The sequence below is a fragment of the Mustelus asterias genome, chromosome 13 (assembly GCF_964213995.1).
Source record: "Mustelus asterias chromosome 13, sMusAst1.hap1.1, whole genome shotgun sequence".
Classification (NCBI taxonomy): Eukaryota; Metazoa; Chordata; class Chondrichthyes; order Carcharhiniformes; family Triakidae; genus Mustelus; species Mustelus asterias.
In genome coordinates this window covers 80,349,925-80,365,861 of record NC_135813.1, presented here as the reverse complement: position 1 = coordinate 80,365,861, position 15,937 = coordinate 80,349,925, and the positions used below count along the sequence as shown (strand labels likewise).

Genomic DNA, 15,937 nt, shown 5'->3' with positions numbered 1-15,937 from the left:
ACATCTCAAAGTTTGTAGATGATACCAAGTTGAGTGGGAGGGTGAACTATGACGAGGATGCAGAGATCATTCAGCATGATCTGGACAGGTTAGGTGAGTGAGCAAATCAGTGGCAGATGAGTATAATTTGGATAAGTGTGAGGTTATTTCGAAGCAAAAACAAGAATGCAGATTACTACCTGAATGGCTGTAAATTGGGAGAGGGGAGTGTGCAGCAGGACCTGGGTATCCTTGTGCACCAGTCGCTGAAGGTAAGCATGCAGGTGCAGTAGGCGGTAAACAAGGCAAATGGCATGTTGGCCTTCATTGCGAGAGGATTTGAGTACAGGAGCAGGGATGTGTTGTTGCAACTATACAGGGCCTTGGTGAGGCCATACCTAGAGTATTGTGTGCTGTTTTGGTCTCCTTTTCTGAGGAAGGATGTTCTTGCTCTCGAGGGAGTGCAGTGAAGGTTTACCAGGTTGATTTCGAGGCTGGCGGAACTGATGTATGAGGTGAGATTGACTAGGTTAGGATTGTTTTCGCTGGAGTTCAGACGAATGAGGGGGATCTCATAGAGACTTATAAAATTCTAACAGGACTTGACAGGATAGATGCAGGGAGGATATTCCCGATGGTGAGGAGTCCAGAACCAGGGGTCACAGTCTGAGGATTCAGGATAAGTATTTAGGATAGAGGTGAGGAGATATTTTTTCATCCAACGAGTGGTGAACCTGTGGAATTCATCACCACAGGAAGTAGTTGATGCCAACACATTGAATGTATTCAAGAAGTGTCTGGATAAAGCACTTGGGCGAATGGGATCAAAGGTTATGGGGAGAAAGCAGGATTAGGCTATTGAGTTGGATGATCAGCCATGATCGTAATGAATGGCAGAGCAGACTCGAAGAGCCAAATGACCCCCTTCTGCTCCTCTCTTCTATGTTTCTATGTTTAGTATAGCGGAATTGGGCAGATTATCCTGTATTTTGCAATATGAAGATTTACATTTCATTCTTGTGGATTCAGGTGGGGCTCAGAAGGTTTGCCACCTGATGAACTCTCAGTTCAGAATGGAATCCTGACAACACAAGCGAGCCGATTCCCACTGTGTATTGACCCTCAGCAGCAAGCCTTAAACTGGGTGAAGAGAAAGGAAGCAAAGACCAATCTGAAGGTAAAGTTCAGGTTCCTGTCCAAACGCACTTAGTAATTCAACAGCCTTGTGTTGTATTACTGATATCGTGTTCATCTTTGATCTGTTGTGATACCTTTCACTCTGTTACACATTTCTTCACTGAATTAATGCACTAGGAATGGTGACAAATGGTAATTGTGTCTGAACTCTTCCAGATCTCTTCATTTAATGATCCTGATTTCCTGAAACAATTGGAGATGGCCATTAAGTATGGATTTCCCTTCTTGTTCCAAGATGTGGATGAATACATTGATCCAGTGATTGATAATGTCCTGGAAAAGAACATTGAAGGACAGCAAGGGCGTTATTTTATTAGGCTCGGTGACAAGGAGGTTGACTATGATCCTAACTTCAAAATGTACCTGAACACAAAGCTGTCAAACCCCAAGTACCAACCTTCAGTATTTGGGAAATCCATGGTGATAAATTATACTGGTAAGTCTTACAGCAGTCTGTATTGCCTCATCAAAAATCTGCATCATGTATCCACAAGAGCAAATTTAACCTAGTATAGAAATTCTTTCTAGCTGGAGTGAATGAATCATTTGCTACTTGATCAAAGTTTTATTTGTGTCCAGTAATTTAAGAGATTGATATAAGAAGGAATACTGGCACTTACAACATTGTTGTTCGGTATGGCAGCAAAGCTGGTGAGGCCACATTTATTTCTCATCCCTAGTTCTTCCTTGAGAAAATGGTGGTGAGCCATCTTCTTGTACTATTGCATCATTGTGGTGAAGTTGTTCCCACAGTAATGTTTGTTAGGGAGTTTCAGGACATTGACTGAGTGTGTATCCAGGAACAGCAACATACATCCCAAATTGAACTGCATGACTTAGAAGTGATGATATTCCCCATGATGCTGCTGTTTTTATCCTTCTTTGTGATAACATATGTTATGAACAAAGAACAAAGAAAATTACAGCACAAGAACAGGCCCTTCAGCCCTCCAAGCCTGCACTGACCATGTTGCCCGACTCAAGTAAAACCCCCTACCCTTCCGGGGACCATATCCCTCCATTCCCATTCTATTCATGTATTTGTCAAAACGCCCCTTAAAAGTCACTATTTTATCCGCTTCCACTACCTCCCCTGGCAGCGAGTTCCAGGCACCCACCACCCTCAGTGTAAAAAGCCTGCCTCGTACATCTCCTTTAAACCTTGCCCCTCGCACCTTAGACCTATGACCCCTAGTAATTGACTCTTTCACCCTGGGAAAAAGCTCCTGACTATCCACTCTGTCCATGCCCCTCATAATCTTGTAGACTTCTATCAGGTCTCCCCTCAACCTCCGTCGTTCCAGTGAGAACAAACCAAGTTTCTCCAACCTCTCCTCATAGCTAATGCCCTCCATACCAGGCAACATCCGGGTAAATCTTTTCTGTACCCTCTCCAAAGCCTCCACATCCTTCTGGTAGTGTGGCGACCAGAATTGAACACTATATTCCAAGTGTGGCCTAACTAAGGTTCTATAAAGCTGCAACATGACTTGCCAATTTTTAAACTCAATACCCCGGCCGATGAAGGCTAGCATGCCGTATGCCTTCTTGACTACTTTCTCCACCTGCGTTGTCACTTTCAGTGACCTTGTACCTGTACACCCAGATCCCTCTGCCTATCAATACTCTTAAGGTTCTGCCATTTACTGTATATTTCCTATTTGTATTAGACCTTCCAAAATGCATTACCTCACATTTGTCCAGATTAAACTCCATCTGCCATCTCTCCGCCCAAGTCTCCAACCGATCTATATCCTGCTGTATCCTCTGATGGTCCTCATCGCTGTCTGCAATTCCACCAACCTTTGTGTCATCTGCAAACTTACTAATCAAACCAGTTACGTTTTCCTCCAAATCATTTATATATATTACAAACAGCAAAGGTCCCATCACTGATCCCTGAGGAACACCACTTGTCACAGCCCTCCATTCAGAAACGCACCCTTCCACTGCTACCCTCTGTCTTCTATGACCAAGCCAGTTCTGTATCCACCTTGCCAGCTCACCTCTGATCCCATGCGACTTCACCTTCTGCACCAGTCTGCCCTGAGGGACCTTGTCAAAGGCCTTACTGAAGTCCATGTAGAGAACATCCACTGCTCTACCCTCATAGAGTCATAAAGTCATAGTCATAGAGGTTTGCAGCATGGAAACAGACCCTTCGGCCCAACATGTCCATGCCGCCCTTTTTGTTTAAACGCCTAAGCTAATCCCAATTGCCCGCATTTGGCCCATATTGCTCTATACCCATCTTACCCATGTAACTGTCTAAATGCTTTTTAAAAGACAAAATTGTACCCGCCTCTACTACTTCCTCTGGCAGCTTGTTCCAGACACTCACCACCCTCTGTGTGAAAAAAGTGCCCCTCTGGACACTTTTGTATCTCTCCCCTCTCACCTTAAACCTATGCCCTCTAGTTTTAGACTCCCCTACCTTTGGGAAAAGTTATTGACTATCTAGCTGATCTATGCCCCTCATTATTTTACAGACCTCTATAAGATCATCCCTCAGCCTCCTACGTTCCAAAGAAAAAAATCCCAGTATATCCAGCCTCTCCTTATAACTCAAACCATCAAGTCCTGGTAGCATCCTAGTAAATCTTTTCTGCACTCTTTCTAGTTTAATAATAGCCTTTCTATAATAAGATGACCAGAACTGTACACAGTATTCCAAGTGTGGCCTTACCAATGTCTTGTACAACTTCAACAAGACGTCCCAAATCCTGTATTCAATGTTCTGACCGATGAAACCAAGTATGCCGAATGCCTTCTTCACCACTCTGTCCACCTGTGACTCCACTTTCAAGGAGCTATCAACATGTACCCCTGGATCTCTTTGTTCTGTAACTCTCCCCAATGCCCTACCATTAACTGAGTAAGTCCTGCTCTGGATCAATCTACCAAAATGCATCACCTGGCATTTATCTAAATTAAACTCCATCTGCCATTCGTCAGCCCACTGGCCCAATTGATCAAGATCCCGTTACAATTGGAGATAACTTTCTTCACTGTCCACTATGCCACCAAGCTTGGTGTCATCTGCAAACTTACTAACCATGCCTCCTATATGCTCATCCAAATCATTAATATAAATGACAAATAACAGTGGGCCCAGCACTGATCCCTGAGGCACACCGCTGGTCACAGGTCTCCAATTTGAAAAACAACTCCCTACAACCACTCATCAACCATCTTCATCGCTTCCTCGAAAAACTCGATTCCGTTAGTGAGACACGACCTCCCCTTCATGAAACCATGTTGCCTCTCGCTAATACGTCCACTTATTTCCAAGTAGGAATAAATCCTGTCTCGAAGAATCCTCTCCAATAATTTCCCTAGCACTGATGTAAGGTTCACCGGCCTATAATTATCTGGATTATTCTTGCTACCCTTCTTATGGTAGATGCTGAAGCGCTGAAACCATTTAGATTTATTTGTGGGTGGCACGGTGGCACAATGGTTAGCACTGCTGGAGTTATTATAGTCGTCCTCTGGTAGAGTTCAGCTACCTTGCATACCAGGCAACCTGCCAAACAGTCGCAAATCAACAATTCCCAAAAGGGTCAGAAAACTGCAGGACACTGCGTTAGACCCAGATTGCCCATTATATTGCTTCAGCATCAATTAGAGACACTGGCACAGACATCACGGCAACAATATATTTTAAAAAACAGGCCTGCTTAAAAAAACTGCAGAGAAACAGGATAAAATAAAATACATTTCTTAAAGGCACAGTAGCGTCACAGCAGTCCCAAAGTCTTTCCTGGCTTTTTTTTTGTAATAACCCCTCAGGCTTGCATGGGTAATCACTGACCTCCATGTATGATTCATAGAATATGAGCTCCCTGGTGATTGGTAATTACCTTAGCAGGTGGAGCCCGTATACCGAGCCCTTTATAAAGCAGGCTTCTGAGTGGGTCCATTATTGCGTTGTCCCAGTTGGGAGCTGTTTGCATTCACAGTCTTGTGGTTTTGCTTTGCTGTATTTTATGCAATAAAACACTGTTCCCTTACAGCTAATTCCTGGAGTTATTATAGTCGTCCTCCGGTAGAGTTCAGCTACCTTGCATCATGCTGCTTTTGATCATCATGTGGCCTCAGACCAGCAGCTTTATTCGAGTTGCATGGAGACAGTGATCACCAACAAGGCACAATTGTGCGGAATCTTCTTTACTCAGTCCTGATGCTGTAATTTTTCCAGAAACACCTTCATCCGATCACTCAATAACACTCTGATACATGGCATGGTTGTCTCTGGTAATGACTAACCAGCTGTCCATCAGGCCTCACTGTTCATGCAGCTTGTTAGATTTCAGCCAGTTGATGTACATACTGCCACAGCCACTGCCCTGATCTGACCACCAGTTCCAGTCCAGTCTCCCAGGCTTCATCATTCTTCCCAATTAGCTTCTGTTTGCCTAGCAACCTATCAGAGGCTGATTTCTCAGATGTCTGATGTCAGCCAGGAAATCCAATTAACAAACACCTCCCAGAAATCGACTTGTTTTTGTTTCAGTTAGGGACAACCCCAAAAATCACAGGCTTTAAAATTCCATGATGTGGAGATGCTGGCGTTGGACTGAGGTAAGCACAGTAAGAAGTTTCACAACACCAGGTTAAAGTCCAACAGGTTTATTTTTTTTTAAATTTTGAAATAACTTTAATAGTAGGAACTTTGTACAGATTAATCTTTCTTCGCAGGTGCCTTTCTCATTGCTGCCAGCACATTGCTGAGTTCTTCTCTCTTCCTCTTTGCACGGATGTGAGTGCCAACTCTCTTTTTGATAAACTTGAGTGCACGCTTGTCTTTAGAAACCTTCAACAATTCCATTGCACGCCTTTCGTAGGGAGCAAAACCACAGACCTCACGGATCAGATCTCTGACAAACTTGGTGTGCTTGGTTAGACGCCCTCTTCTACGGCACTGCCTTGGGCTGGTTTCATTCTTGGTTACAGGGTGACCTTTGCGCAGGCCAACTGCCATGGGATACCTGATCGCCATTTCCGCTTCTCTGTTAAGTCACGTAAACCAGGTTTTGGTAGCACGAGCTTTCAGAGTGTTACTCCTTCTTCAGGTGAGTGAAGAGTTGTGTTCACAAACAGGGCATATATAGACACAAACTCAATTTGCAAGATAATGGTTGGAATGCGAGTCTTTACAGGTAATCAAGTCTTTACAGGTACAGACAATGTGAGTGGAGAGATTCCAGTCAGAGCAGACCACACTTTGTAAACACCTGGTTTTATCACACAAACGTCAGTTATATTTATTTCATTGAAGTAATATAGATTAAACTTAAAATTGGGGTTTCTTGCTGAGTTTCATTCTTTCTGCAGTGACGTTAAGTGGTCTGGAAGATCAGTTACTGAGTGTAATTGTGGCCTTTGAGCGGAAAGAACTTGAGGAACAGAGGGAGCGTTTGATCAAGGAGACCAGTGAAAACAAGAAGCTATTGAAGGATCTCGAGGATTCTCTTCTACGTGAACTGGCAACTTCCACTGGCAACATGCTGGACAATGTCGAACTTGTCGAAACTCTGGAAGAGACCAAGACTAAAGCCACTGAGGTAGATGGATTATAATGGAACTAATCTTTGTTATCTCACTGGCAATGCAGTGTTTTGGTGCCATCCCACCATGCCCTTCTCTGTTAGATGAGTGTGGGTTATCCAGAATCCACCTCCTGCAGTGTTCCTAAACACAGGGAGGGAAGGATGACAATTACAAATGCTTCAGCCTTGTCTCTTGTCCTGATGTGCTGGACTCCTCTATTATTGAGGATGGGGATGTTTGTGGAGTCTCCTCCTCCAGTCAGTTGTTTAATTGCCCACCACCATTCGCAGTTGGAATTGGCAGGACTGCAGAGCTTAGATTCGATCTGTTCTGAAACTATTCCATTTAGCAGAGTGGTCACGTCGCATAACACATTGGATGGCATCCTTATTGTGCAGATGGGACTTTGTCTCTACAAGTTATTGTCATGTACAGATGCATCAGCGACGTATAGATTGTTGAGGACAAGGTCAAGTAGGTTTTCCCTCTTGTCCATTCTTTCACCGCCTGCTGCAGGCCGAGACTTGGACAACTCACTTATTAGTGAAGGTATTGAGCCACTCTTGGCGATAGACATTGTGGATATCCACTCCATCTGACGAAGGAGCTGTGCTCCGAAAGCTTATGGTATTTGCTACCAAATAAACCTGTTGGACTTTAACCTGGTGTTGTGAGACTTCTTACTGTGCTTACCCCAGTCCAACGCCGGCATCTCCACATCTTGGTCAAAGAAGACAGAGGGTAGCAGTGGAAGGGTGTGTTTCTGAATGGAGGGCTGTGACAAGTGATATTCCTCAGAGATCAGTGCTAGGACCTTTGCTGTTTGTAATATATATATAAATGATTTGAAGGAAAATGTAACTGGATTAATTAGTAAGTTTGCGAAAGACACAAAGGTTGGTGGATTTACAGATAGCGATGAGGACCATCAGAGGATACAGCAAGATATAGATCAGTTGGAGACTTGGGCGGAGAAGTGGCAGATAGAATTTAATCCCGACAAATGTGAGGTAATGCATTTTGGAAGGTCTAATACAGGCAGTAAATGGCAGAACCCTTAAGAGTATTGATAGGCAAAAAGACCTGGGTGTACAGGTACACAGGTCACTGAAAGTGGCAATGCAGGTGGAGAAGATAGTCAAGAGGGCATACGGCATGCCAGCCTTCATCGGCCGGGGTATTGAGTTTAAAAATTGGCAAGTCACGTTGCAGCTTTATAGAACCTTAGTTAGGCCGCACTTGGAATACAGTGTTCAATTCTGGTCGCCACACTACCAGAAGGATGTGGAGTCTTTGGAGAGGGTACAGAAAAGATTTACCAGGATGTTGTCTGGTATGGAGGGCATCAGCTATGAGGAGAGGTTGGAGAAACTTGGTTTGTTCTCACTGGAACGATGGAGGTTGCGGGGTGATCTGATAGAAATCTACAAGATTATGAGAGGCATGGACAGAGTGGATAGTCAGAAGCTTTTTCCCAGGGTGGAAGAGTCAATTACTAGAGGGTACAGGTTTAAGGTGCGAGGGGCAAGGTTTAAAGGGAATGTACGAGGCAGATTTTTTACACTGAGGGTGGTGGGTGCCTGGAACTCGTTGCCGGGGGAGGTAGTGGAAGCAGATACAATCGTGACTTTTAAGGGGCATCTTGACAAATACATGAATAGGATGGAAATAGAGGGATATGGTCCCCGGAAAGATAGGGGTTTTTAGTTAAGTCGGGTAGCATGGTCGGTGCAGGCTTGGAGGGCCGAAGGGCCTGTTCCTGTGCTGTAATTTTCTTTGTTCTTTGGAGAAAAGAATACAGTAGAAGCAGCTACCATTATAGCCACACCCAGCAGCAGAAAGCAGCGTCTTCCCAAGACAAGTTATTGCTAAAGGGCTGCTGTTTAAAATCCAAAACTCAAACTGAACAGATTATTCCTTCGGTGAAACGGAAAACAGCTTTAGGCGGTATTCCACGTCTGGGTTTTGGGGTAAGCTGATGTTTAGCATCAGCGTGGTTTGTAACACTCGTGCCTCTGTCCAATTTTTCCAATTATTTCCGTGCTCTCAAATTCATGATATATTTGCCCCCTTTTTGCTGTTGATTCTCACTGTATCACTTTGTATATTATAAAGAAGACACTGTGAACATGTAATACAGTCAACTTAGACCAGTAACAGATCATGTCGGGTCAGTCTAATCTAATGATTTGATATCTATAAACTCAGTGTGAACTATTGCCTTTTGACAGGTGATGGAGAAACTAATACTAGCTGAAAAGACCGCCGTGGATATTGACAAATTACGCGATGGATATCGCCCAGCGGCCAAAAGGGGCGCAATTTTGTTTTTTGTCCTAGCTGAGATGGCACTGGTTAATAGCATGTATCAGTATTCTTTGGCATCATTCCTCGACGTCTTTGATTTATCTCTCCGCAAATCTTTACCTGACTCTATACTTCAGAAGCGACTGAGGAACATCATGAAAGCATTAACCCTTAATATGTACAACTATGGCTGCACAGGTCAGTGTTGCGATGCTACAATCTTACTGCAGCGTTGTTTTAAATACTAACTGTATCGAGCAAAACTGATTAAGTGTTAAGTTACATTGTGCTATTTGTTGCATAAGTGACACATCTTCCCACCTTCTTTAAAGTTCAGCTCATCCCAAACTCTGTGCATGTATCCTTTCTCGCACCCTGTTCCACCGGTCACTCCCTTGATGCTGAGAACCTACATTAGCTTCCAGTTGCCCAGAATTAAAATTCTCATTTGTGTATTTAAATCCTCCACAGTTTCACTCTTCGCTATCTCTGTCATTAAGCACTGTCCCTGACCCCTCCCAGCACTTTGCTGATGATCGCGAATAGGCTGATGGGGCAGCAATTGGCCGGGTTGGGTTGTTCTGCTTTTTGTCCATCGCTGGGAATAGGTGCCAGTGTTGTAAAGTAAAGTTTATTAGTCACAAGTAAGGCTTACATTAACACTGCAATGAAGTCACTGAAATTCCCCTAGTCGCCGCAGTCCGGCGCCTGTTCAGGTCAATGCACCTAATCAGCACGTCTTTCAGGATGTGGGAGGAAACCAGAGCACCCGGAGGAAAACCACGCAGTCACAGAGAGAACATGCAAACTCCACACAGACAGTGACCCAAGATGAGAATCGAACCCGGGTCCCTGGCGCTGTGAAGCAGCAGTGCTAACCACGGAGCCACCGTGCCACCCCAGTTGTGCAGCTAGAGGTCCAGTGCAGCTACTGGCACAGCTTGGCAGGAGGTGTGGCTAATTCTGGAGCACAAGTCTTCAGTACATTGCTGGAATATTGTCAGGGTCCATTGCTTTTGCAGTATCCAGTGCCTTCAGCTGTTTCTTTATCTCACTTGGAGTGAATCGAATTGGCTGAAGACTGACATCTGTCAATCTTTGGGGGACTCAGGAGGAGGCCAAGATGGATCATCCACTTGGCACCTCAGGCTCAAGGTTGTTGCGAATGTTTCAGCCTTATCTTTTGCACTGATGTGCTGGGCTCCTCCACCATTGAGGATGGGGATATTTGTGAAACTCCCTTCTCCAGTGAGTTGTTTACTTGTTCATCACCTTTCATGACTGGATGTGGCAGGACTGCAGAGCTAGGATCTGATCCATTGGTTATGTGGAATTGCTTAGATCTGTCTATTAAATGCTGCTCATGCTGTTTGACATACAAGTAGTCCTGTGTTGTAGCGTCACCTGGTTGACACCTCATTTTTAGGTATGCCTGGTGCTTCTGGCATTCCCTCCTGCACTCTTCATTGAACCAGGGTTGATCACCTGGCTTGGTGGTAATGGTAGAGTGGGGGATATGCTGGGCCATGAGGTTGCAGATTGTGGTTGAACACAATTCTCTGCTGATGGCCCACAGCACTTAATGGATGCCCAGTTTTGAGTTGCATGATCTATTCATAAGTTCATAAGATATAGGAGCAGAATTAGGCCATTTGGCCCATTGAGTCCACTCCACCATTCGATCATGGTTGATATGCTCCTCAACCCCATTTTCCTGCCTTCTCCCCATAACCATTCAATCCATTACCAATTAAAAATCTGTCTAACTCCTCCTTAAATTTACTCACTGTCCCAGCATCCACCACACTTTGGGGTAGCGAATTCCACAGATTCATAACCCTTTGGGCGAAGTAGTTTCTCCTCAACTCTGTTTTAAATTTGCTTCCCCTTATCCTAAAACTATGACCTCTCGTCCTAGAATGCCCCACAAGAGGAAACATCCGCTCGTGTCTACTCTATCCATACCTTTTATCACCTTGAATACCCCAATTTGATCTCCCCTCATTCTTCCAAATTCCAGAGAGTATAGGCCTAACCTGTTCAATCTCTCTTCATACGACAAACCCCTCATCTCTGGAATCAATCCAGTGAACCTCCTCTGAACTGCCTCCAATGCCACTACGTCTTTCCTCAAGGAAGCTGAAAGGTCTGAAGGTGGATAAATCAGCTGAACCAGATGGACTACAGCCCAGAGTTCTGAAGAAGATAGTTGAAGAGGTTGTGGAGGCATTAGTGGTGATCTTCTAGGAATCACTGGAGTCAGGGAGGACCGGAAAATGATGAATGTAACACCCCTGTTTAAGAAGGGAGGGAGGCAAAAGACAGGAAATTACAGGCCAGTTAGTCTGACCTCGGTCAGTGAGTATATTGAAGACATAGGTTCTTGATTGGTAAGGCAATCAAAGTTTACGGGCACAAGGTGGGAGAATAGGGTTGAGAAATATATCAGCCATGATCGAGTGGTAGGGTAGACTCGATGAGCCGACTGGTCGAATTCTGCTCCTGTATCTTTGGTCTTATGGTTAGTAAGGAGGACTTTGCAGGGTGGACAGGGCTGGGTTTGCCATTGTCGTTTCTGCTGCTTACGTTGATGCTGGGGATCATCACCAGGGGAATATATTTTCTGCAAAATTACATTTAAAACACTGCCTGACTGCACTGGTTCATGGGTGCAAATGTGTGAGCAAAAACGGGGGGAGATTAACATTTTTCCAGACAGGCACAATTGGGTGAACTTGCATTGAAAGTGGAAAGTTTAACACTGATCCCCATGTCTGTTGACCCTGGTGTTTTTGATGTTGGCAAAGGTTAATATGGAAATCCTTCACATTGCTGCTTGCAGAAATGAACCTTTCAACTTATTTTTAAGGTTAACATCTCCTTGTCCTTCCAGGTCTGTTTGAGCGACACAAGTTGCTTTTCTCATTCAACATGACAATAAAGATTGAGCAGGCGGAACAGCGGATTCCTCAGGAAGAACTGGAATTCTTTTTGAAAGGTACATTTCCAAACAGAAGTTATTTCTATGCCTGGGTGTCAGTTATATAGCATCCTGTTTTCAATTGTAAATCCATAATAATCCAGCACTCCCTCAGTACTGACCCTCTGACAGTGCGGCACTCCCTCAGTACTGACCCTCTGACAGTGCAGCACTCCCTCAGCACTGACCCTCTGACAGTGCGGCACTCCCTCAGTACTGACCCGCTGACAGTGCAGCACTCCCTCAGTACTGAGCCTCTGACAGTACGGCACTCCCTCAGTACTGACCCTCTGACAGTGCGGCACTCCCTCAGTACTGACCCTCTGACGGTGCGGCACTCCCTCATTACTGACCCTCTAATAGTGCGGCACTTCCTCATTACTGACCCTCTGACAGTGCAGCATTCCCTCAGTACTGACCCTCTGACCGTGCGGCACTCCCTCAGTACTGACCTTCTAATAGTGCGGCACTTCCTCAGTACTGACCCTCTGACAGTGCGGCACTCCCTCAGCACTGACCCTCTGACAGTGCAGCACTCCCTCAGCATTGACCCTCTGACAGTGCAGCACTCCCTCAGCATTGACCCTCTGACAGTGCAGCACTCCCTCAGTACTGACCCTCTGACAGTGCGGTACTCCCTCAGCACTGACCCTCTGACAGTGCAGCACTCCCTCAGTACTGACCCTCTGACAGTGCAGTACTCCCTCAGCACTAGCCCTCTGACACTGCAGCACTCCCTCAGCACTGCCCCTCTGACAGTGCAGCACTCCCTCAGTACTGACCCTCTGACAGTGCAGTACTCCCTCAGCACTAGCCCTCTGACACTGCAGCACTCCCTCAGCACTGACCCTCTGACAGTGCAGCATTCCCTCAGTACTGACCCTCTGACAGTGCAGCACTCCCTCAGCACTGACCCTCTGACAGTGCAGCACTCACTCAGTACTGACCCGCTGACAGTGCAGCACTCCCTCAGTACTGAGCCTCTGACAGTGCGGCACTCCCTCAGCACTGACCCTCTGACAGTGCAGCACTCCCTCAGCACTGACCCTCTGACAGTGCAGCACTCTCTCAGTACTGACCCTCTGACAGTGCGGCACTCCCTCAGTACTGACCCTCTGACAGTGCGGCACTCCCTCAGTACTGACCCTCTGACAGTGCGGCACTCCCTCAGTACTGACCCTCTGACAGTGCGGCACTCCCTCAGTACTGACCCTCTGACAGTGCGGCACTCCCTCAGTACTGACCCTCTGACAGTGCGGCACTCCCTCAGTACTGACCCTCTGACAGTGCGGCACTCTCTCAGTACTGACCCTCTGACAGTGCGGCACTCCCTCAGTACTGACCCTCTGACAGTGCGGCACTGCCTCAATACTGACCCTCTGACAGTGCGGCACTCCCTCAGTACTGACCCTCTGACAGTGCGGCACTCTCTCAGTACTGACCCTCTGACAGTGCGGCACTCCCTCAGTACTGACCCTCTGACAGTGCGGCACTCCCTCAGTACTGACCCTCTGACAGTGCGGCACTCCCTCAGTACTGACCCTTTGACAGTGCGGCACTCCCTCAGTCCCCGCATAATGTGGGGTTTGAATCCATGCTCAGCTGAAGCATGTTTCTGGAACAGCGATTCTGACACTGGGTGCCTCAAAAACTTTGATGATTTCACATTTTAATATTTGAAATCCGTTGTTCATGTTTAGATTTACTTAAATTGTCTACATAGAAATGTGATTTATTTCTGCAAGAAATGATGTCATATACTCTTGTTAATGGATGATTTTAATTGCCATGAAACATAGATGTGAATCTGTGACTTGAGTGGTTAGCACACAGTGGCAAACCTGCAATTACCTCCATTCATTCGGCTCCTGTAGAAATGCTGCAAGACCTTCGAAAAGCATGCATTATTAATGTTTTCTCCTTCCAGTAATCTGTGAGCGTAAGTGAGGGATCCATCCTCCACACGCTGATAATCAGTGTTCGGTATTGATTACCCTGAATATTTCAGGGCATGATTTAGATTTCTCTGATACTCTCTGACATCGTTCTCTTTCGCATTTCTGTACAACCACCTTCTCCAGCTATCGGAACCTGCAAAACATTTTCTCACCAAACCCTGATTCTGAGACACTGAAATCCCAACTCAGATCAACCTGGCGATGAGGAAAAACCTCAAGCCCACCTTCCAAGCAGTTTTGGGGAGTCAAACTCAGCATTAGATCAGTGAAATGTTATTCAGCTGAGTGTTCCTCAGTAACAATGAGTGAAGGATTATTGGGAAGATGCTAAATCTTGAATTAGTTAAAAGCAAGAACGAAATGCATAACAGTAAATCTGGGGAAACACTGGAGCGGTTTGGTAAGCTGAAGGAGGTAGAATTACTCAGAAAAATGGGCAGAGAAAAATCAGAGGCCCTGGAGATGCTGGGCTGATGATTTAATCTTGGGAGGTGGGGGAGTGGGGGGGTGGTGACAGTAAAGTAGCCCCTCACCTGTCTGGGCTGGCGGCCTCCTGTGCCTATTTTGAATGAAGTCACACTGACTGTGGGGCTGAACATGTTGGGAAGACAACATGCATGCACTGAACCGGGCCAACCCATCCCATCAACCAACATTTTAGTGGCTCATCTGCCTTTCTACCTTGGGCAGAAAACTGGTTGGCAGAGAGGAAACAAAGAGTATGAATTAATGGGTGCTTTTCAAATTGGCAGGCAGTAACTAGTGCGGTGCCACAGGGATCGGTGCTGGGACCCCAGCTATTCACAATATATATTAATGATTTGGATGAGGGAACAAAATGTAACATCTCAAAGTTTGCAGACGATACCAAGTTGGGTGGGAGGGTGAACTGTGATGAGGATGCAGAGATCCTCCAGAATGATCTGGACAGGTTGAGTGAGTGGTCAAATCAATGGCAGATGCAGTATAATTTAGTTAAGTGTGAGGTTATTCACTTTGGAAGCAAAAACAAGAAGACAGATTACTACTTGAATGGCTGTAAATTGGGAGAGGGGAGTGTGCAGCGGGACCTGGGTGTCTTGTGCACAGTTGCTGAAGGTAAGCATGCAGGTGCACCAGGCGGTAAGGAAGGCAAATGGTATGTTGGCCTTCAATGCGAGAGGTTTTGAGTACAGGAGCAGGGATGTGTTGTTGCAATTATACAGGGCGTTGGTGAGGCCACACCTAGAGTATTGTGTACAGTTTTGGTCTCCTTTTCTGAGGAAGGATGTTCTTGCTCTCGAGGGAGTGCAGCGAAGGTTTACCAGGCTGATTCCGGGGATGGCAGGACTGATGTATGAGGAGTGATTGACTAGGTTAGGATTGTTTTCACTGGAGTTCAGACGAATGAGGGGGGATCTCACAGAGACTTATAAAATTCTAACAAGTCTAGACAGGATAAGTGCAGGGAGGATATTCCCAATGGTGGGGGAGTCCAGAACCAGGGGTCACAGTCTGAGGATTCAGGGTAGACCATTTAGTCAGAGGTGAGGAGACATTTCTTCACCCAAAGTGTGGTGAGCCTGTGGAATTCATTACCACAGGAAGTAGTTGATGCCAAAACATTGAATGTATTCAAGAGGCGGCTGGATATAGCACTTGGGGCGAATGGGATCAAAGGTTATGGGGAGAAAGCAGGATTAGGCTATTGAGTTGGATGATCAGCCATGATCATAATGAATGGCGGAGCAGGCTCGATGGGCCAAATGGCCTCCTCCTGCTCTTATCTTCTATGTTTCTATGTTACATCACATTGAACAGGCTGGGTTAGAACCTGCCTTAGTCTATTGAGAATGAGCAAGAGCCATAGAACTGCAGAGAGGCCAGTGTAAAAGCCGGTTTTTGCAAGTGGGTGGTGATAATCCTGATAATCACAAGAGACTTAGTTTTACATCTGCGGTAGGAACATAGTTTTAGAATCTTA

General features: G+C 45.7%; 1 protein-coding gene and 1 pseudogene across 1 annotated transcript in view; one reads left to right on the top strand and one right to left on the bottom strand.

Moving 5' to 3' along the window:
- Window positions 1-15,937, top strand: part of dnah10 (dynein axonemal heavy chain 10) — a 268,946-nt gene that overhangs the window by 201,188 nt on the left and 51,821 nt on the right. Inside the window, exons 62-66 of the mRNA XM_078226101.1 lie at window positions 1,009-1,156; window positions 1,333-1,612; window positions 6,514-6,743; window positions 8,961-9,234; window positions 11,930-12,034. Coding sequence (XP_078082227.1) covers window positions 1,009-1,156; window positions 1,333-1,612; window positions 6,514-6,743; window positions 8,961-9,234; window positions 11,930-12,034 — 1,037 coding nt within the window. The remainder of the gene's footprint in view (window positions 1-1,008; window positions 1,157-1,332; window positions 1,613-6,513; window positions 6,744-8,960; window positions 9,235-11,929; window positions 12,035-15,937) is intronic.
- On the bottom strand, window positions 5,808-6,201 carry LOC144502801 (large ribosomal subunit protein eL36 pseudogene; annotated as a pseudogene).